The sequence below is a fragment of the Dipodomys ordii genome, unplaced genomic scaffold (genome assembly GCF_000151885.1).
Source record: "Dipodomys ordii isolate 6190 unplaced genomic scaffold, Dord_2.0 Scaffold2, whole genome shotgun sequence".
In the NCBI taxonomy this organism is placed as follows: domain Eukaryota; kingdom Metazoa; phylum Chordata; class Mammalia; order Rodentia; family Heteromyidae; genus Dipodomys; species Dipodomys ordii.
In genome coordinates this window covers 24411400-24434684 of record NW_012267218.1, presented here as the reverse complement: position 1 = coordinate 24434684, position 23285 = coordinate 24411400, and the positions used below count along the sequence as shown (strand labels likewise).

General features: G+C 44.2%; 1 protein-coding gene across 1 annotated transcript in view; it reads left to right on the top strand.

Annotated features, from left to right (window-relative positions):
• Window positions 1-9850: 9850 nt before the first annotated feature.
• Window positions 9851-23285, top strand: part of Rbm25 (RNA binding motif protein 25) — a 52083-nt gene continuing 38648 nt past the window's right edge. The window contains exons 1-4 of the mRNA XM_013013573.1: window positions 9851-10006; window positions 15467-15587; window positions 19990-20039; window positions 22009-22176. Of these exons, the coding sequence (XP_012869027.1) occupies window positions 15482-15587; window positions 19990-20039; window positions 22009-22176 (324 nt within the window). The 5' untranslated portion in view covers window positions 9851-10006; window positions 15467-15481. The remainder of the gene's footprint in view (window positions 10007-15466; window positions 15588-19989; window positions 20040-22008; window positions 22177-23285) is intronic.

Here is a 23285-nt window from a genome sequence, read left to right as displayed (position 1 = left end):
AAAAAAAATGCCGGAAGTGGTGCTGTGGCTCAAGTGGTAGAACGCTAGCCTTGAGCTGAAGAGCTGAGGGACAGCGCCCAGGCCCAGAGTTCAGGCCCCATGACCAGACCCAAACAACAACAACAACAAAAAAGAATATGGCGTTATTTGAGTCTTGTAGTCTGTTCCATTGATCTTTGGTATTTTTTTTATGTTTTTATTTATTTTGTTGGTCATGGGCCTGACCTCTGGGCCTGGGTGCTGTTGCTCAGCTCTTCAGCTCAAGGCTAGCACTCTACTACTTGAGCCACAGTGCCATTTCTGGCTTTTTCTGCTTATGTGGTACTGAGGAATCAAACCCAGGGCCTCATGCATGTAAGGCAAGCACTCTACAACTGAGCTACCTTCCTAGCCCTGTTTTATTGTATTTTTTTTATTTAGTTTTTTTTTTTTTTTTTGCCAGTCCTGGGGGCTGAACTCATGGCCTGGGCACTGTCCCTGACCTTCTTTTGCTCAAGGTTAGCTTGAACCACAGTGTCATTTCCAGCTTTGTCTATGGTACTAAGGAATGGAACCCAGGGCTTCCTGCCTGCTAGGCAAGCACTCTACCACTAAGCCACATTCCCAGCCCTGCTTTGATGTCTTTTGACCTAGCCTTTTGCTGCTTCATTGGACTTAAGAGTCTCATGGGCTTTTCTGCCCATGCTGGTTTTAAACTTGGATTTTCAGATCTCACCGTTTTGTTGGTTGTGGGGCTTGAACTCTGGGCCTGGGTGCTATCCCTCAGCTCTTCAGCTCAAGGTGAGTGCTCTACTGCTTGAATTACAATGTTACTTCCAGTTTTCTGTTGGTTTACTGGAGATAAGAGTTTCATGGACTTTCCTGCCTGGGCTGGCTTTGAACCGGGATCCTCAAATCTCAGCCTCCTGAATAGCTAGGATTATAGGAGTGAGCTACCAGTGCCCAGCTCAGATCTCACCTTTTTGAGTAGCTAGGATTACAGGTGTGACCTACCAGCACCCAGCTAAAACTAGACTAATATATTATTTAGCTTACTTTTAGTGTGTGTGTGTGTGTGTGTGTGTGTGTGTATTATATGTGTGTATACCTGTCCTGGGGCTTGTGTTCAGAGTGAGCACTCTTACCACTTGAGTCATAGCTGTACTTCCAGCTCTTTTGGTGCTTAATTGGAGATTATTCTGTCCTGCCCAGGCTGGCTTTGAACTGTAATCCTCAGATCTCAGCCTTCTTAGTCACTAGGATTACCTTACTTGGAAAAACAAAAAATAACTCCTAAGGAATGACTTTAAGGATAAATATGTTTTGGTACATGTGGTAAACTTGGAGGTGAGACTGGTTTACATATAGTAATTACAATATTTTGCAGTGGAAGATACCTTGAAGATCATTTTATCTATAAAAGTGTCACAGGGGGCTTGGAAGGTGACTCGGGGGTACAGTGTTTGCCTTGCATGTATGAGGCTCTGGGTTCGATTCCTTAGCACCACATAATCAGAAAAAGCCAGAAGTGGCGCTGTGGCTCAAGTGGTTGAGTGGTAGCCTTGAGCTGAAGAGCTCAGGGACAGCACAAAGGCCCAGAGTTCAGGCCCCCTGACTGATTAAAAAAAAAAAAAAAACAGTGTCACAGGGCCTTTTCTTGTTAAACTTTTGTTCTAGTCTTCAGTTTTGAACTCATAACCTGGGTGGTATCCTTGATTTTTTATTTTTTTGTCAGTTGTGGGGCTTGAACTCTGGGCCTGGGCACTGTCTCTCAACTCTTCAGCTCAAGGCTAGCGATCTACCACTTGAGCTACAGTGCCACTTCTGTTTTTTTTTTTTTTTGGGGGGGGGTCCGGTCGTGGGGCTTGAACTCTGGGCCTGGGCGCCGTCCCTCAACTCTTTAGCTCAAGGCTAGCGCTCTACCACTTGAGCCATAGCGCCACTTCCGGCTTTTTTCTTTTTGCTTATGTGGTGCTGAGGAATCAAACCCAGGGCCTCAGGCATGCAAGGCAAGCTCTCTACCACTGAGCCACCTTCCCAGCCCGCCACTTCTGTTTTTCTGATGGTTTACTGGAGATAAGAGTTTCATGGAGTTTCCTGCCCTGGCTAGCTTTCAACCATGATCCTCAGATCTCAGCCTCTTGAGTAGCTAGGATTACAGGCTTGAGCCACCGGCCCAGCTCCTTGATATTTTTTGCTCAAGGTTTGCACTCTACCACTTGAGCCACAGATCCACTTCTGGCTTTTTGGTGGTTAATTGGAGATAGGAGTTTCACTTACCTGCCTGGACTTCAAACCTTGATCCTCTGATCTCAGTCTCTTTATTAGTTAAGATTACTTGTGTGAGCTACCAATGCCAGTTCACTACTGAGAATTTTGTAACAAGTCTAATGGTAATTTCCATGTAAGATGTCTTTTAATCTGCCTATTTTTTTTGTGTGTGTCTGTCCTGGGGCTTCAACTCTGGCCTGGGTGCAGTCCCCAAGCTTTTTTGCTCAAGGCTAGTGTTCTAGCACTTGAGCCAAAGCTCCATTTCCCACTTTTTTCTTCTGTCATTTAATTAGAGGTAAGAGTCTCCCAGGCTTTCCTACCTAGGCAAGCTTCAAATTGTGATCCTCACATCTCAGCCTCCTGAGTAGATAGGATTACAGTCATGAGTCACCCACTGGCACCCACCACTCTGCCTATTTCTTTTTGCCAGTCCTGGAGCTTGAACTCAGAGTCTGGACATGGTCCTGACCTTCTTTTTTGCTCAAGGCTAGCACTCTACCACTTGAGCCACAGTGCTACTTACGGCTTTTTCTGTGGAATTGAGGAACCAAACCCAGAGCTTCATGCACATTAGGCCAGCACTCTACCATTAAGCCACATTCCCATCCCTCTGACTTGGCCGGGCGCCGTGTCTCACACTTATAATCCTACCTACATAGGAGGCTGAGATCTAAGAATTCCAGTTCAAAGCCAGCTCAGGCAGGAAAGACCATGAGACTCATCTCCAATAAACCACTCAGAAAACCGAAGTAGTGCTGTGGCTCAAGTGGTAGAGCACTAGCCTTGAGCTGAAGAGCTGAGGGACAGAGCTCAGGCCCAGAGTTCAAGCCCCATGATCCACAAAAAAAACCCATCCCAACTGACTTTTTTTGTGCTTATCAGTTGTGGGGTTGAACTCTGGGCCTGGGCTCTGTCCCTGAGCTCTTCAGCTCAAGGCTAGCATTCTACCACTTGAGCCACAGTGCCATTTCCAGTTTTCTGGTGGTTTATTAGAGATAAGAGTCTCACAGACTTTCCTGCCCAGACTGGCTTTGAACCTGCAATCCTCAGAACTCAGCCTCCTGAGTAGCTAGGATTACAGGCATGAGCCATGGGCACTCGGCCCTCTGCTTATTGTTAAGACTTTTTTGTTACTGATTCTTGCCATTAAACTATAATGTGTCTAGGTGCAGAGTTCTTTTTATTCACTCTGCTTGATAATAGACTTCTGGTATCATTTATGCTTTTTATATTCTCTGAAAACTCTCTTTGAATGTAGCTCTGTCTTTTCTCTGGGAACTCCAATTTGAATCCTATGAGAATTTTTTTTTTTTTGTCAGTCGTGGGCCTTGAACTCTGGCCCTGAGCACTGTCCCTCAGCTCTTCAGCCCAAGGATAGTGCTCTACCACTTGAGCTACAGTGCCACTTCTGGTTTTCTAGAGGTTTATTGGAGATAAGAGTTTCAGGGACTTTCCTGCCCGGGCTGGCTTTGAACCGGGATCTTTAGATCTCAGCCTCCTGAGTAGCAAGGATTACAGGCGTGAGCCACCAGTGCCCAGCCCTATGAGAATTTTTAATCCTATTCTCCATGACTCTTTTTTTTTTTTTTGCCAGTCCTGGGGCTTGAAAACTCAGGGTCTGGGCACTGTCCCTGAGCTTCTTGTTGCTCAAGGCTAGCACTACCACTTGAGCCACAGCGCCACTTCCAGCTTTTTCTGTGTATGTGTAACTGAGAACTCGAATACAGGACTTCATGCATGCTAGGCAAGTACTCTACTAGTAAGCCACATTCCCAGTCTTCTCCATCACTTTTTTTTTTTTTGGTCAGTCGTGGGGCTTGAACTCAGGGCCTGAACGCTGTCCCTCAGCTCTTCAGCTCAAGGCTAGCGCTCTACCACTTGAGCCATAGTGCCACTTCCGGTTTTCTGATGGTTTATTGGAGATAGTTTCATGGACTTTCCTGCCGGGGCTGGCTTTGAACCGTAATCTTCAGATCTCAGCCTCCTGAGTAGCTAGGATTACAGGCATGAGCCACTGACACCTGGCTTATGAGACTCTTATCTCCAATTAAACACCAAAAAAACTAGAAGTGGAGCTGTGACTCAAGTGGTAAAGAGCTAGCTTTGAGCAAACGAGCTCAGGGACGTCCCTAGGCCTGAGTTTAAGCCCCATAGCTCCATCACTCTTAATGCTCATACTTTCCATTTATGTATCTCTTTGTACTGAACTCTAGGTAATTTGTATCTTCACTGTTTCTTTTGTCAGCTGTGCCCAGCTTGTGCTTTAAATTTTTCATTTTTTCATATTTGTGAAGTATACATTTTTTTCTATTTACCTCTGCTTATGTTAGGATTACAGGAAAGCATATATGCTCTGCTTGCTTTGTTTGTTGTTAGTAACTCGAGGTTCACACACAAAAATAGTGTTTTAATATGTAGCTAGAATATATCAACACTACTGCCCCCAACTAAGACTTAATAATTTGATAACTTTAAGGAAACTGAATCCATCTGTAAAAACAATATTAATAGAGACTTCATTTACATTTATGGCTGATCCATTATAAGAAGCCATCTTTTTTAATTTTTTAATTGAGATTAAATGATTACATAAAATTTACAAATTTCCCAGTATTGTGAGATAGTGATACTTAAAGTCACAAACACATTTTAACCTTCAGAAGGCAAATTGTCATTACATGGTCTATAATGTTTGTGAATTCTATGAGCATTGACAATAGAACTATTTCTTCCACATCAGGTGATATGTACAATTCTTTCCTTTTGCTTAGTGTAAGCTGTTCCCTCTTTCCCTCTCATTCCCTCCTTCCCATTGCTGCCCTTGAGTTGCTTAGTTTGTTCATCAATGTCTAGTGCAGCTGATGGCCCCTCTGTTGTACATTTTCCTATTTCCCTCTGATTCTTGGGGCTGGGAAGGTGGCTCAGTGGTGGAGTGTTTGCCTTACATGCATGAGGCCCTCGGTTCAATTCCTCAGCACCACATAAGCAGAAAAAGCTGGAAGTGGGGCTGAGGCTCAAGTGGTAGAGCACTAGTCTACAGCTGAAGAGCTGAGGGACAGCGCCCAGGCCGAGTTCAGGCCCCATGACTGACAAAAGAAAAGAAAAGAAAGAAACCTGATTCTGTGACAAGGAGCCATCTTAAAAATAAATTTTAGGGGGCTGGGAAGGTGGCTCAGTGATAGAGTGCTTGCCTTGCATGCATGAGGCCCTGGGTTCGATTCCTCAGCACCACATAAGCAAAAAGAAAAAAGCCGGAAGTGGTGCTGTGGCTCAAGTGGTAGAGGGCTAGCCTTGAGCTGAAGAGCTGAGGGACAGCACCCAGGCCCAGTTCAGGCCCCACAACCAGACCCCACCTCAAAAAAAAAAATTTAGGGCCGGGTTCTAGTGGCTCATTCCTGTAATCCCAGCCACTCAGCAGGATAAGATCTGAAGATCATGCTTCAAAGCCAACCTGGGCAAGAAAGTCCGTGAAACTTTTTTAGTCGATTAGAGGCTTGAACTGAGAGCTTGGATGCTGTCCCTGAGCTCTTTTGCTCCCGGCTAGTGTTCTACCATTCTGAGGTACACTGCCACTTCTCTTTTCTGAGATAAGAGTCTCATGATCATTCCTGCCCAGGCTGGCTTTGAATCACACTCCTCAAATCTGAACCTCCCAAGTAAAGGATTACAGGTGTGAGCCCCCAGTCGGGGGCCTGTGAGACTCTTATCTCCAATTAACCACCAGAAAACTGGAGGTGGCACTGTGGCTCAAGTGGTAGAATGTTAGACTTGAGCTAAAAAAGAGCTCAGGGACAACACTCAGGCCAAGTTCAACCCCCACAACTGGAAAAAAAATACAATTTTAGAAAAAGTATAGCTACACTGAGTACAATGAGCTCACTGGTTACGATACACTAAATAGATAAAAAACAAAATGCCTTTTATACTGAAGCTCTAGAATGCTTCCTTTCATTCACTTCAATGAGATGAACTCTTTAGAAAGAATGAAAAATAACTGATTTTGTCTGTAAAATTTATGGCATATTAATTATATACAGGAGAATAATTTCAATAAAATGACATGGGAGTCTACAAATGTCTTGAACTCTGATAAAATATATAGATCCCGCTACTCAGGAGGCTGAGATCTGAGGATCACGGTTCAAAGCCAGCCCGGGCAGGAAAGTCCATGAAACTCTTATCTCCAATAAACCACCAGAAAACCGGAAGTCGTAGAGCACTATTCTTGAGCTGAAGAGCTGAGAAACAGCGTTCCAGGCCCAGAGTTCAAGGCCCACGACCGACAAAAAAAAAAAAAAAAGATATAGATCCCAAGATGCAGTGGGTTTTCCATTATCTTCTTTCTTTTAGATCCTCATGAGTTTTTACTTTCAGTCTCTGATACTTTAGCCTCTTTTTCACTTTTGCAAAGTTTTGGCACACAATTGTTTTCACATTTTTTGTTTTTTTGGTCGGTTGTGGGGCTTGAACTTGAACTCTGGGCATGGGCACTATTCCTGAACTCTTTATTTTTTTTTTATCTTATTTTTTTTGTCGGTCATGGGGCTTGAACTCTGGGCCTGAGCGCTATCCCTCAGCTCTTCAGCTCAAGGCAAGCGCTCTACCACTTGAGCTACAGCGCCACTTCCGGTTTTCTGGTGGTTTATTGGAGATAGGAGTCTCACAGTCTTTGAACCTCGATCCTCAGATCTCAGCCTCCAGAGTAGCTAGGATTACAGGCGTGAGCCACCAGCGCCCGGCAGTATTCCTGAACTCTTTAGCTCAAGGTGAGCAATCTTTGAGCACTACTTTAGCTATAGCACCACTTCCAGGTTTTTGGTGGCTTATTGGACATCAGAGTCTCATGAACTTTCCTGCCAGGCTGGTTGAGCTACTCAGGCTTCTCAATATTCCACTCCATAACCTGGTTTATCTCCTTTTTTTTTTTAAAGTCGGTCATGGGGCTTGAATTCTGGGCCTGGGTGCTGTCTCTCAGCTCTTCAGCTCAAGGCGAGTGCTCTACCACTTGAGCCACAGCACCACTCTCAGTTTTCTAGTGGTTAATTGGAGATAAAGAGTCTCACGGACTTTCCTGCTCAGGTTGGCTTTGAACCATGATCCTCAGATCTCAGCCTCCTAAATAGCTAGGATTACAGGCATGAGCCACCAGCACCCGGCCTGGTTTTTCTTCTTAAAACCTGATTCAAAGTTTTGTGTGTGTGTGTGTGTGTGTGTGAGAGAGAGAGAGAGAGAGAGAGAGAGAGAGGTGGGGGGAGAGGGAGAGGGAAACAGAGAGGGAAAGAGAGAGTGTATGTGTGTATGTGTTCTGGGACTTGAACTTAGGGCCTAGGTGCTGTCCTTGAGTTTTTTTGTTTGTTTGCTCCAATCTAGCACTTTACCATGTGAACCACACCATTACTTACAATTTTCAGGCCCAGTGACAGTCATCTTTAGGGTTTTATTTTATTGCACACAGTCAAGTACATAGTTTCTAATAATAAAAGGAACAGAGTGACCTAATAGAATTTCTGTATTTATGGTTGTAGTTGTAAAACAGAACAAAAAAAAGCAAGACAAAAAAAAAAAAGCAGTCTTGGGGCTGGGAATGTGGCTTAGTGGTACAGTGTTTGCCTAGCATGCATAAAGCCCTTGGTTCCATTCCTTAGTACCACATACACAGAAAAAGCTGGAAGTGGCACTGTGGCTCTAGGGGCAGAGGGCTAGCCTTGAGCAAAAAGCTCAGGCACAGTGCCTAGGCCCTGAGTTCAAGCCCCAGGACTGGCAAAACAAAACAATACAAAACAAAGCAGTCTTGCTGGAGTATAGGTAGCTCATATCTGGTAATCTTAGCTACTCAGGAGGTGGAGATCCGAGAATCACAGTTAAAGCCAGCCTGGACAGGAAAATCGTTTCCAATAAACCATCAAGAAGCCAGAAGTGGAGCTGTGTCTCAAGTAGTAGAACACCAATCTTTTTTTTTTTTGGGTCCAGTTGTGGGGCCTGAACTCTGGGCCTGGGCACTGTCTCTCAGCTCTTCAGCTCAAGGCTAGCGCTCTACCACTTGAGCCACAGCCCCACTTCCGGCTTTTTTCTTTTTGCTCACGTGGTGCTGAGGAATCGAACCCAGGGCCTCAGGCATGCAAGGCAAGCCCTCTACCACTGAGCCACCTTCCCAGCCCCTAGAACACCAATCTTGAGTGAAAAATCTAAGCTTAGTATCCAGTCCTGAATTGAAACCGGAGGAAAGACACATATACCAGCTCACACACAATCTTTTACTTATAATATGTAAATAACATTTAATTAGTACCTAATTGAAGAAAGTACTTTCACACACATTAATCCTTCCAAGAGCCTTCAGGGTAGGTATTATTGACCTTACAAATGTTAAGGAAACCTAGTAAATAAACATATAAATGTAAAAATCAATAGATGTTAGTGTTATATATACTTTCTCATTAGCACTGCCATTACAGAGTGTTTTATTGGTACCATGATATGGTAATCCATCTATTCAACAAATATTGAGTGCTTGCTTGAGTACCAGGCAGTGTTTTAGAAATTGGGGCTATAGGTGTGAAGAAAACATCTATTCACTACTTAGGTTTACACACTAGTGGCTGAATAAAGTCAGGTCGAACCTAAAGTAAGAAAATGTATGGTATGGCAGATGGGGATAAGTAGTGTAGAGTAAAACTACGTAGGGAATGCAGACAGGGCCTGGGCAGATAGGTTTTAATCTTATATAGGATAGTCAGTTTCTTCTAGGAAAAAGACAAATCTCTCTTCTTGCCTTTCTTTCTCCCAGCACTTAGCCCACCATTAGCTATTCAGGGAGTTAATACTGAATAAATTATAAGCCTTCTGAGAAGGAGAAGCAAAGAGCTGTCTGGAGTGCAAAACTCTGTAAGTCTAGCCTGCTTAGAAAGCTCCTAAGATTGAAGGACCCAATAATTTGATTACTTTTACTCATTTTCACTCCTTGAATAAGATCGTTTTAGAATGCTTACATTCCATCACGAAAAAGCTGCGGTAAATACCCTATTTAGAAGACTTTGGGAAAATATCCTTCCCAACATCCAGCTACCTCTTTGACCATTGCCACGGCGCCTGAGTGCGCGCTTCAAAGGCAAAACCGACAACAACAACGAAAATAGACTCCACAATGCCAGCTATGCGATGCCCAGGGCAGCTTTCTAGGGAGGAATTACCGCTTGGGATTTCTATTGAGGTTCTGGGGCCGGCCTAGGTATCAGGACGTCGAATCTCAGTGAATAAAAAGAGCGAGGTTCTAATTCCTGGAAAACAAACCACGAAAAGTAAGAAATCCTCTACCAAGCCTCGCGCGGTGCCCAACCGGAACCTTGACCTCAAGATGGCGTCTCGTAGTCATAAGATTCAATCCGCTCCAATCAAAAATGGCAGGGTGGGTCCTACTTTAACAGCTCGAGCCCTTCTAGTCTCCACTGGGCCGCTTCTTCTCTATGGTTGTTCGGTTCGGCCCGGCGAGTCAGAGCCCGCAGGGGCGACTATCTATCCAGACTCTTCTCTATGGCTTCCTCCCCGCCGTCCACGCCCCCCGGGCGCAGTGCACGCCGGGCTAGAGGAAGACCTCCAGAAGCTCCCCGCGCAGCGCGGCTGTGTTTGCGGCCTGTGCGAGTAGGCGCTTCGGGACCAGTCTCCAGGGCGAGCGGCGCGCAGAAACCTTGAACCGGTGAAGCCAACTAGTAACCTGGAGTTCAGAGGTCGTGAAGACACTACCGTTTTCACTGCGGCGGTGAGTTCCAGCTCCTGAACGCGTGTGGAAACGGGCCGACCGGGGGTTACCTCGGGCGGGGGGCCGGAGGAAAAGCCTGGGTGGCCGCGCTGAGGTGGGGTGGGGTGGGGTAGGGGTGGGGGGCGGGGCGCCGGCGAGCTGGGGGGTGGGGTGGGGGAGGGGATGGGCACGAGGCTTGGGTTTCCTCGCTCGTCAGAGGCCTCGGAAACCAGTGGGGCCCCGGAGTCTGTGGAGGCCCGGCCCACGTCTTGCGTGTTCCTCCATGCATTGTCGCCCACTCTTCCTTTCCTCGGTCCTCCTCAGCGAATCTCCTCGGCAGGGTCTGGGCTCCGCATTCGCCTAAAACCATAGGCTGCCCCTGGGGGTCCACCCCTAGGCCCTTTAGTGAGCCTGCACGCTTCACCACCCCCTTCGCCCCTCAGGATCATTTTCCGGGCCTACTACAGCGCTAGCCTCACGCTCTGCCTTGAAGCCTCGTTTTTAGTGAGGTGCTGGCCATCAACGGGTTTTGGGTTGTTTTTTTTTCCCCTTCCTCTTTGGTCCTCTAGATCCCGCCACCAAGCGAACGGAGCCCCACCCCTCTTGAATTGAGCTAATGCCTATCTTTTATTTTTACAAAAAAAACAAAAAACAAAAACCCAAACAAAACCCCCAGCATCTTCCCGGCTGGTTTAAGACTGTAAAGAGTGTTACAGTCCTGTCGACTTTGAAGGATGCAATAAACTCTTCATTCATTCTAGACACCACCAACATACACATTTAAAATGTTCGACTTTGAAATATCACCCTTCTTTGATCTTCCTTATTTTTAAAATGTTTCGAGAGAGGTATAGGAATATGAGGGTTACATTTGAAGTTATGTAATACGAGTTTGTATTGTCATGGAAATGCCAGTTTTGGTACCAGGCAGAGTGGAGCAGACCTGAATGAGATTGGATGGACTTCTCTTGCGACAGACTGAGTCTTGGAAGTACAATGTGTTAAGTAGTTGATGACATTTTACGAACAATTTTTGTGTAGTCTTTTAGCTTTACTCTTTTTTTTTTTTGCTTTTACAGCAAAAAAAAATTATTCACAGATAATTTTTGACTTAAAGGAATTTTAGGAGTGAAGAGGTTCCTGTATACTATTGATATTATGTGTTAAATGCCTAGATTGAATGTGTTTAGGAAGGGTTGATTGCAGCGCTGTCTTCCACTACTAGAACATGATTGTGTGTACAGGAAAGTTTAACTGTGTGCATTGGTTTTGTGGATTGAGCTCAAGGCCTGTAGCCTGTCCTTGAGTTTTTGTGCTCAAGGCTGTCACACAACCACTTGAGCCACAGCTGGACTTCTAGATCTCTTTGGTACTTGTTTGGAGATAGGAGTCTCTGGGACTTTCCTGCCCAGGCTGGCTTTGAACCTCAAGTGATTCTCAGATCTCAGCTTCTTGAGTAACTAGAATGAACAGATATGAGCCACCAGTGTGGGGCTGGGAGTTTTACTTTTTAAAGGTTATTCCAAAAACATCCAGAAGCCTAGAAAGGTATTCAATTGGTGGTCATCACTTCTTTTGACTCAAGTAGTGTACTCTTAATAATTCATGGAATTTTTTTTTTGCCAGTCCTGGGGCTTGAAGCTTGGGCACTGTCCCTGAGCTGCTTTTTGCTCAAGGCTAGCTAGCACTCTTACCATTTGAGCCTGAGTGCCACTTCTGGCTTTTTCTATTTTCGTGGTACTGAGGCATCAGACCAAACCCAGATCATGCATGTTACCACTAAGCCACATTACCAGCCCAATCCATGGAACTTTTTAAACCTTATTTTTCTTCATCTATAAAATAAGGATTATAATAGTACCTACCCTCATAATTTATTGGGACTGGGAATTGAGAAAAATGAATGTAAAATGCTTAGTACAATATTTAAGCCAAGCACTGGTGGCTCGCACCTGTAATCCTAGCTACTCAGGCGGCTGAGATCTGAGGATCGCAGTTTAAAGCCAGCCCAGGCAGGAAAGTCTGTGAGACTCTTTACCTCCAATAAACCACTAGAAAACTAGGCCTGAGCCCTGTACCTTAGCTCTTCAGCTCTACCACTTGAGTCACAGTGCTACTTCCAGTTTTCTGATAGCTTATTGGAGATAAGATTCTCTCAGACTTTTCTAACTGGGCTGGCTTTGAACTGCTATCCTCAGATCTCAGCCTCCTGAGTAGCTAGGATTACAGGTTTGAGCCACTGATGCCTGGCACTGTTTCTTAATTTTTTTAATTAATTAATTTTTGCCAGTCCTGGGGCTTGAACTCAGGGCTCGGGCGATGTCCCTGAGCTGCTTTTGCTCATGGCTAGCACTCTAGCCACAGCTCCCACTTTGGGCCTTTTCTGTTTATGTGGAACTGAGGAATTGAACCTGGGGCTTCTTGCATGCTAGGTTGAGCATTCTATCACTAAGCCACCTTCCCAGCCCCCCAGGTTTCTTCAAATTCTGTGATTAGTCTTTAATATGCTGACTCTCCCCCTTCCCCCCATATATATATTTTTGGTGCCTCTTGGATTGAACTCGGGGCTAGCACTCAGCAGTGCATAACTTTTGGCTTTTTTTTGGTACTTTATTGGAGATAAGAATCTCAGGGACTTTTCTGCATAGACTGGCTTTTTTTGGGGGCGGGGTAGGGATTGGTTGGGGCTTGAACTGTGGGCTTGGGCTTGAGCTCTTCAGCTCAAGGCTAGCGCTATACCACTTGAACCACAGCACCACTTCCTGTTTTCTGAGTGTTTTATTGGAGATAAGAGTCTCACAGACTTTCCTGTCCAGCCTGACTTTGAACGGTGATTCTCAGATCTCAGCCTCCTAAGTAGCTAGAATTGCAGGCATGAGCCACTGGCTCCAGCTATATGATGTGTTTTCTGAAGATTATGATAAAGTAAAAGCAGAAGCCTGAGGGGAAACAATTATGAACACAGTGAATGGCCTTTCTGTTTTAAAGAAATGTCTAATAAACTAACTAGTGTGTAGGAACATTTGTGTGTGTCTGTGTGTGTGTGTGCATTTCCTTTGACTTGAACTCAGGAATTAGCTCTGACCTTGAGCTTTTTTGCTTAAAGCTGTGGAGCCACAGCTCCACTTCCTGCTTTTTGGTAATTAATTTTAGTTAAGACTCTCATAGACTTCTTTATTACCTGGGCTGGCTTCCAACTAGAATCATTACTTCTCAGCCTCCTGAATAGCTAGTATTTATAGGCATGAGCCATTGGCACCTGGTACTTATCAAGAGTTTTAGAAGCTGGGTACCAGTGGCACACATCTGTAATCCTAGCTACTTAGGAGAGTGAGATCTGAGGATTGCGGTTCAAAGCCAGCTTGTACAAGAAAGTCCGTGAGACTCTTATCTCCAATAAACCACTAGAAAATGAAGTGGTACTGTGGCTCAAGTAGTAGAGCACTAGTCTTGAGCTGAAGAGCTCAGGGACAGCGCCCAGGCCCAGAATTCAAGCCCCATAACCAACCAAAAAAAAAAAAAAAGAGGAATCGAACCCAGGGCCTCATGCCTGTAAGGCAAGCGCTCTACCACTGAGCCACCTTTCCAGCTCTGAGAATTTTTTTTATATAGTTTTTCTTTTAAAATTGGTGCGTGGTACCCTCTAGGGTATCCTAACATTTTACTAATAGGTGTAGATGATTAAGTATTTTTATAAAAATAAAAAATTTTGAAGGAGAGGGCTTATGCAAGGCATGAGGTCCTGGGTTCGATTCCTCAGCACCACATAAGGAAAAAGAAAAAAGCCAGAAGTGGCGCTGTGGCTCAAGTGGTAGAGCGCTAACAAAGGAAAAAAATTTTTTTTGAAGGAGGAAAAGTTGCAAATATCTTTTTTTTTTTGCCAGTCCTGAGGCCTGGCTCACGGCTAGCACACTACCACTCGAGCCACAGGTCTACTTCTGGCTTTTTCTGTAGTTTTTTTTCTCTCTCTCCAGGGCTGAGGACTGAACCCAGGGCCTTGTCCGTGCCAGGTGGGCGCTCTTGCTCTGGGCTAAACCCCCAGCCCCACTTCTGGCCTTTTCTGTGTATATGGTACTGAGGAATCAAACCCAGGGCTTCATGTATGCAAGACAAGGGCTTTACCATTAAGCCATGTTCCCACCCCTTTCCTTTGTTTTAGCAGTGCTGAGAATTAAACCCTAATCCTTGTGCATACTAAGCAAGTGTTGTATCATTGAGCTCTGTCTCCAGATAATTGTCTTTTTTTTTTCTTTTTCAGTCATGGTACTTGAACTCCTGGCTGTCCCTGAGCTTTTTTTTTTTTTTTTTTGGTCGGTCGTGGGGCTTGAACTCTAGGCTTGGGTGCTGTCCCTGCACTCTTCAGCTCAAGGCAAGTGCTCTACCACTTGAGCCACAGCGTCACTTCTGGTTTTCTAGTGGTTTATTGGAGATAAGAGTCTCACGGACTTTCCTGCCCGGACTGGCTTTGAACTGAGAACCTCGGATCTCAGCCTCCTGAGTAGCTACAGTTATGGGCATGAACCACTGGCTCCTGGCTTAATTGTCATTTTTTACGGGGGTCTGGTGATATAGCCCAGGCTGGCTTTGAACTTTCAGTTTTTTGGCTGGGATTAGGATTTAGGGTATGTTTTAGCACACTTGCCTTGAAGTTTGCTTTTTTTTTTTCCTTTTTAAGTTTGTTTTTTAAGTTTAAGAAAGATTGTTTATTAGATTGACTAAAACTGTGTGGTCTCTGTACTTGAATTTCATTTACTATGTGACCTAATGTCAGGAGTCCTAATACCAGTGTATAGTACCTTGTACCCTATTCCCCTCAATTTACTGATACAGTTTGTCTGAGGAACTGGCAACACTGAATCAAATACTATGTAACCTTGTAAATTTAGATGACAGGTCAAAAAAAAAATATTGAAAGCCAGTGTTGATGACTAATGCCAGAAATCCTAGCTACTTAGGTTCTAAGCCAGCCTAGGCAGGAAAGACTCGTGAGACTCGTATGCCCAATTAGCCTGCAAAAAGCTGGAAGTGGAGGTGTGGTTCAAGTGGTAGAGTGCCATCATTGAGCAAAAAAGGTTAAGGTTAGTATCTAGGCCCTGAGTTCAAGACCCAGTACCATCAAAAATTAAAAAAAAATACATCAGAAGACTTCAATATACTTTCCTGTAGTCTGAGTTTGGTTTGAAAAGACCATTTTAACTTTTGGGCGTTAACTGAACTGCAAAACTTTTTTCTTCCTTTATATGTATTCCCACATGATTGTAGGAGTCCTGAACTTAGATTGTGTGCATCTTGGGAACTTATTTTAGAAAAGATGTAAGTTAAAAATTCTCAATGGACAGAGAAAAGGGGGTCATTACCAACTCCTTTGAGTAAGAAAACTTAAGAATGTTGCAGACACTCTAAGGATGAAGGCCAATAAACAAGGCATATCAAATTGTTAAGTTTTCAAATAAAATAATTTGTCATAATTTCTTTCTTTAGACTGCTGCAGTAAGAATGTCTTTCCCCCCTCATTTGAACCGCCCTCCCATGGGAATCCCAGCACTCCCTCCAGGGATCCCACCCCCACAGTTTCCTGGCTTTCCTCCACCTGTGCCTCCAGGTAAGTTCCTTGAGTCTCTGTTTTTCTTTTTCTTTTCTTCAACTCCCCAACCTTTTCTCCCCTGTGTGAGTCCTAGGGCTTGAACTCAGGGCTTGGGCACTGTCCCTAAACTTTTGTGTTCAAGGCTAGTACTCTACCACTTCGGGCTACAGTTCCATTTTTTTTTTTTAAAGTTAAGTGGTCATAAGTACTTCACAGACTTTCCTGCCTGAGCTTGCTTTGAACCATGATCCTCAGCTCTCAGCTTCCTGAGTAGCTAGGATTACAAGAGTGAGCCATTAATGTCTGACTGGTTCTTTCTTTCTTCCTATCTTTCCTTCTTTCTTTCTTTCTTTTTTTTTTTTGTTGGTCATGGGGCTTGAATTCTGGGCCTGGGCGCTGTCTCTCCGCTCTTCAGCTCAAGGCAAGTGCTCTACTTCTTGAGCCACAGTGCCACTTCTGGTTTTCTAGTGGTTTATTGGAGATCAGTCTCACGGACTTTTCTGCCTGGCTTTGAGCCATAATTCTCAGATCTCAGCCTCCTGAGTAGCTAGGATTACAGGCATGAGCCACGGGCCACCCAGCTCTGTTTTTCTTTTCTTTTTTTTTTTTGGGTCCGGTTACTTTCCTATGACACAAGGTTATTATTATTATTATTTTGCCAGTCCTAGGGTTTAAACTCAGGGCCTGGGCACTGTCCCTGAGCTTCTTTTGCTCAAGGCTAGCACTCTTCTACTTGAGCCACTTGAGTGTCACTTCTGGATTTTTCTGTATATGTGGTACTGAGGAATCCAGCCCAGGGCTTCATGCATGCTAGGAAAGCACTCTACCACTAATACACATTTGCAGCCCCTAAAGAGATTTCTATTGGTCTATTAAAAAAATAACTGCTGGGAAACAGTGGCTCACATCTGTAATCCTAGCTACTCAGGAGGCTGAGACTGAGGATCGTCTTTCAAAGCCAGCCACTGCAGAACTTCACTGTTAAGACTTAGCTCCAATTAACCACTCAAAAACTGGAAGTAGGGCTCTGGCTCAAAGTGGTAGAGCACTAGCCTTGAGCAAAAGAGCTCAGGGACAGTGCTCAGGCCCTGAGTTCAAGCCCCATGACTGACAAAAACAACAAAAAACTTATGTAGAGTTTATATAGAGTTTAAGAAAAATGTGAAATAAACATCTGTGGCTCCTAACTACTCTGGAGGCTGAGACCTAAAGGATGGAGATTCAGAAACATCCTGCACAGAAAAGTCTACAAGACTGTTTCCAGTTAACAGGAAAAAAAATGTTGGGCTGGAAAGCATGGCTCAAGTGGTAGAGTATCAGCCATGAATGATAAAGCCAAGAAAGAACACAAAAAAGCCTTTGAGTTTAAACCCTGGTACCAATACAATAAAAGAAAGAGGAAGGAGGGGAAAATCAAGTTTACAACTAATCCTAGGTATCCATGTAAACATAGGTAAGCCACATTGGTGTTTTTTTTTTGTTGTTGTAGTTGTTTTGTCGGTTGTGGGGCTTGAACTCTGGGACTGGGCACTGTCCTCAGCTCTTCAACTCAGGGCTAGCGCTCTACTTCTTGAGCCACAGTGCCACTTCTGGTTTTCTGGGGTTTATTGGAGATAAGAATCTCATGGGCTTTCCTGCCTGGGCTGGCTTTGAGCCATGATCTTATCCTCAGATCTCAGCCTCCTGAGTAGCTAGGATTACAGGCATGAGCCACTGGTGCCTGGCGAGATTTTATTTTTGCAGTCGTGGAACCTGAATTCTGGGCCTGGGTGCTGTCCCTGAGCTCTTCAGATCAAGGCTAGTGCTCTACCACTTGAGCCACAGCGCCACTTCAGGCTTTTTCTGCTTATGTGTTGTTGAGGAATTGAACCTAGGGCCTCATACATGCAAGGCAAGCACTCTACCACTGTGCCACCTTCCCAGCCCCAAGAGATTTATTTTTTACTATAACAACACTGTATGTACTGTTGAGTGTGCTTTGCTTTGAAATGTATGCATTGTTGAGTGGCTAAATGGAGCTTATTTACCTGTGTGTTGCTTCATGTGCTCTTTTTTTTATTTTGGTCATTTATGGGGCTTGAACTAAGGGCTTGAGTGCCTGAGATCTTGAGCACAAGGCTACTGCTCTACCATTTTGAGCCACATTTCAACTTCTAGTTTTCTGGTGTTTAATTGAAGATAAGAGTCTCACACTGTTTGAAAGAAATGTACTTATTGCCTTATGTAACTATTACCCCTCTGTACATCACCATTACAATTTTATTTTATTTATTTATTTTTTGGTTGGTCATGGGGCTTGAACTCTGGGCCTGGGCGCTGTCCCTCAGCTCTTCAGCTCAAGGCGAGCGCTCTACCACTTGAGCTACAGCGCCACTTCTGGTTTTCTGGTGGTTTATCGAAGATAGGAGTCTCACGGACTTTCCTGCCCGGGCTGGCTTTGAACCGTGATTCTCAGATCTCAGCCTCTCCTGAGTAGCTAGGATTACAGGCGTGAGCCACCAGCGCCCGGCACCATTACAATTTTAAAAAAGTTGCTCTCACTTTTCTGTCTGGGCTGGCTTTGAACCACAATCCTCAGATCTCAACTAGTATTTCAGGTGTGAGCCACTGGTTCCTGGCCTTATTGTTTTTTTTATCTTATTTATTTATTTGGGTCCAGTCGTGGGGCCTGAACTCTGGGCCTGGGCTCTTCAGCTCAAGGCTAGCGCTCTACCACTGGAGCCACAGAGCCACTTCCGGCTTTTTTCTTTTTGCTTATGTGGTGCTAAGGAATTGAACCCAGGGCCTCAGGCATACAAGGCAAGCGCTCTACCACTGAGCCACCTTCCCAGCCCCTGTTTTTTTTTTATTTTTTAATCTTCAGAGTTTCAACTTTTTAGAATGATTAATTGATACCATTGTTTGTCTATAGCTGTCAATGTATTTGTGAAAGATGCTGGTTTTCAGATCCAATGAATGAAATAAACATGAACTGATAACTATCTAGAATTTTACTCTCTGAAGCAAAAGCTTGTTCTGATACCCATTACTATCTGATACCACATTTTTTTGGTTATATTATTCATTAGTATCTCATTTTTCTCCCACCTTCCCCCTCCCATCCTGGGGCTTGAACCTGGGCACAGGTGCTGTCCCTGAGCTCTTGAGCTCAAGGCAAGTGCCCTACCACTTTAGCCACAGAGCCACTTCTGGTTTTCTGGTGTTTAATTGGAGATCAGAGTCTCACTTTCTTGCCTGGGCTGGCTTTGAACTGTGCTCCTCAGATCTCAGCCTCTTGAGTAGCTAGGATTACAGGCTTGAGCCACCACCACCTGGCTCCCTCCCTCCCTTCCTCCCTTCTTCCCTTCCTTCCTTCCTTCCTTCCTTCCCTTCTTTCCCTCTTTTCCCTCTTTTCCTTCTCTTCCTTCCCTTTCCTACCTTCCCTCCCTCCCTCCCTTCCTCCTTGCCTCCTTCCTTCCTTCTTTCCCTCCTTCCCTCCTTCCTTCCCTCCTTCCTTCCTTCCTTCCTTCCTTTGTGGTTGGTAGTAAGGCTTGAACTCAGGGCCTGGATGCTGTCTGAGCTTTTTGCAAAAGGCTAGTATTCCACTACTTTGAGCCACAGCTCCACTTCTGGTTTTTCTGGTGTTTAATTGGAGATTAGAGTCTCATGGGTTTTTCTGCCTAGGCTGGCTTTGAACCACAATCCTCAGATCTAGACCCCAGAGTTAGGAGGTTTATAGGGCTGAATCACCAGTGCCTAGCTAGTATCTCATTTTCATTTATCTTACATACCTTTTTTTGTTTTTGGCAGTCATGGGGCTTGAAATCTGGGCCTGGGTGCTGTCCCTCAGCTCTTCAGCTCAAGGCTAGCGCTCTACACTTGAGCCACAGCACCACTTCCAGTTTTCTGGTGCTCTTATTGAAGATAAGAGTTGTAGAGACTTTCCTGCCTGGGCTGGCTTTGAACTGTGATCCTTAGATCACAGCCTCCTGTGTAGCTAGGATTACAGGCATGAGCCACTAGCAGCTGGCTTGTATCTTTTTTTTTTTTTTTTTTCGGTTGGGGGGCTTGAACTCTGGGCCTGGGCGCTGTCCCTCAGCTCTTCAGCTCAAGGCGAGCGCTCTACCACTTGAGCTACAGCGCCACTTCCGGTTTTCTGGTGGTTTATTGGAGATAGGAGTCTCACGGTCTTTCCTGCCCGGGCTGGCTTTGAACCGCGATCCTCAGATCTCAGCCTCCTGAGTAGCCAGGATTACAGGCGTGAGCCACCAGTGCCCGGCTGGCTTGTATCTTTTTATATTAACTGTGGTTGAGCTAACTTGTCTTGCATGTAATTAATGTTAAATATAATTGTACTTGATAGTATTCTTTATAAACATTATGCTTTTAAAAAATATACATCCTTGTTTCCAGAACTGATTTTTAAATATTTCTTTTGCAGGAACTCCAATGATTCCTGTACCAATGAGCATAATGGCTCCTGCTCCAACTGTAAGTATAATGTAAAGAACGATTCATTATTCCCTCTACTAAAGTTAGTCCTGGGAGATGAGAAAATGGTTGGACCTGTGAAGGAGTGTAGGAATGGTCCTTGGAAAAATATGTTTCAAATCTAATTTATCTTTCTCTTAAGTGTATGTTTTCTTTATCTATGGAGTGCAATTCTTTTTCTTTTTTTTTCTTTTTTGCCCATCTTGAGGCTTGAATTCAGGTTTTGGGTATTGTCTCTGAGCTTTTTTGCTTAAGGCTAGTGCTATCTTACTTGAGCCACAGCTTCAAAGGAACATGTTTCTTTGGAATTCTACTGAGGAAGATAAGTTTTTATAACTTTCAGCCTTTTCTTTTCTTTTTTTCAGTCTGGTTCTCTTTTGAGCCAGGGTTTCAACATAGAGCTCAGTGTTTCATCCTCCCAAGTATTGAGTTAATGATGTGAACCAACTCTGTGGGTTTTTTTTTTTTTGGTCCTGGGGCTCTGGGCCTAGGCGCTGTCCCTCAGCTCTTCAGCTCAAGGCAAGTGCTCTACCACTTGAGCTACAGCGCCACTTCCGGTTTTCTGGTGGTTTATTGGAGATAAGAGTCTCACGGTCTCTCCTGCCCGGGCTGGCTTTGAACCGCGATCCTCAGATCTCAGCCTCCTGAGTAGCTAGGATTACAGGCGTGAGCCACCAGCGCCCGGCCTCTGTGGGCTTTGAAAAGAGAGGAGAATGTTTTTCATAGTGTAAGGAAAAGGGAACTATGTAAACCAATAGGAATCTGCTGTGAGGTGGCCACAGAGGTATGGTTCTCAGTTCAAAGGGAATCCATCTTTGCTTGAGTTCGATACCCACCCAATGTTTCATGATAGGATTTGGTGGGATTGGGGTTTGCAGTTTTTATTTATTTATTTTTTTTAAACTAGGGCTGAGAACCGAACTCACGGCCTTGCGTGCGCCAGGTGGGCGCGCTTCCGCTGGGCTAAACCCCCAGCCCCTGCAGTTTTTAATCAGTGCCTACTTGAGGAAACTGTATTAAATTCACTGCAAAGTACATAGATTCTATTCCTTATTCTGAGAAGTTGAAAGTTATAAGAGAAAAAAAATCTAGGAACATAAGCATCTGATAAAAGTGAAAAGTGTGAGTTTTGAGTAATAGGGAAGGTTTGGATATTCTGCTAGTGGATTGATAAAACAGTTAGAACTTTCTTTTATATAGTTGTGGTATAGTTCTGGGCATTTTGATAATCTTAAATGATTTATGATGCTTAAGGTTTTTTAAATAACTCAAACATAAGAAAGGAGCTCATGTATTTCCTTTTTGTGTATGTGCTGGTCCTTGGGCTTGAACTCAGGGTTTGGGCATATCCCTAAGCTTTTTTGCTCAATGCTAGTGCTCTACCACTTGAGCCATAGCTCCACTTCTTTTTGGTGATTAATTGGAGATAGGAGTCTCTTTGCCTAGGCTGGCTTTGAACAGTGATCTCAGCCTCTTGAGTAGTTAGGATTATAAGCATGAGCTACCGAGTACCCAGTCCAAGGTATTTTTAAGGTTATCTAGTAGAAATTTACTTGCCGTAAGTTTTCATTAATGAAACAAACTGATTTAAGTATTTAGAAACCTTAATAAGACTGTGCCACTTAATTGTATGTTAAAATTGGTGTTTATTGCTTTTTGTTTTCCGGTGGTGGGGCTTGAACTCTGGGCCTGGGCGCTGTCCCTCAGCTCTTGTGCTCAAGGCTAGCGTTCTACCACTTGAGCCACAGCGCCACTTCCGGTTTTCTGAATGGTTTATTGGACATAATATGGCCTTTCCTGCTTTGAACTGTGATCCTCAGATCTCAGCCTCCTGAATAACTAGCATTACAGGCGTGAGCCACCAGGCGACTGGCTAAAATTGGTATTTTTAGCCTAATGTGTCATTAAATCTGATAACCAATTTGTCAGATTGATTTTTTTTTTTTTTTTTTGGCTTTCTTCACCTTAGGTCTTGGTACCCACCGTGTCCATGGTTGGAAAGCATTTGGGAGCACGAAAGGATCATCCAGGCTTAAAGGTTAAAGAAAATGATGAAAATTGTGGTCCCACTACCACAGTTTTTGTTGGCAACATTTCTGAGAAAGCCTCTGACATGCTTATCCGACAGCTCTTAGCTGTAAGTTAAACTTTTAATTTTTACTTACTTTGTTTAGAGGTTCTGAGATTGTTGTACTTGCTACACCTAGTAAAGCCCTCAGCTGTCTTTTTCACTGTTATAAAGATGGTTGTGTAGTATTCACATCCAGAATTTAATTTGAATATATTTCAGGTTGACATAGTACTTTTTAAAAACCTGTTCTTAAAAAAAATAAAAATAAAAACCTGTTCTTAAGTTATACTTACATTAAAATGTAAATTAATTTCTCTCATTTTCTCTCAATCTTTTTTGTCTCTCATTTTTCCCTCCATCCTTTCTACAGCATGTTCCTTATTATTAAGGCCCTTTTTAAAATTATTATTAGTTTACTTGATTGTTACAGAGGTGTGATTTATGCCGGCTTACAATTACATGAGGCATTACTGCCTCATGTAATATTTTTTTTTAAATTGCCAGTCCTTGGGGCTGGGAAGGTGGCTCAGTGGTAGAGCGCTTGCCTTGCATGCCTCTGAGGCCCTGGGTTCGATTCCTCAGCACCACATAAGTAAAAAGAAAAAAGCCAGAAGTGGTGCTATGGCTCAAGTGGTTGAGCATTAGCCTTGAGCTGAAGAGCTGAGGGACAGCGCCCAGGCCCAGAGTTCAGGCCCCATGACCGGACCAAAAAAACAACAAAATAAATTGCCAGTCCTGGGGCTTGAACTCAGGGCCTGGCACTATTCCTGAGCTTTTACTGAAGGCTAGCAAGTCTACCCACCTAAGTCACAGAGCCACTTCTGGCTCTTTCTGCTTATGTGGTACTGAGGAATTGAACCCAGGGTTTCATGCATGCTAGGGAAGCACTGGACCACTAAGCCACTTTCCCAGCCAATGAATACATTCCTTAAGTCCCTTAAATGCCACTTTCCTAGCTCCCCTAACCCCTTCTTTACAGTAAAATAATTTTTTTTAATTAAAAAAATCAGTTTGAGCTAGGCGCTGGTGGCTCACACCTGTAATTCTAGCTACTCAGGAGGCTGAGATCTGAGGATGGTGGTTAAAGGCCAGCCTGAGCAGGAAAGTCCCTGAGACTCTTGTGTATAATTAACCACCAGAAAACTGGAAGTGGCCCTGTGGCTCAAGTGGTAGAG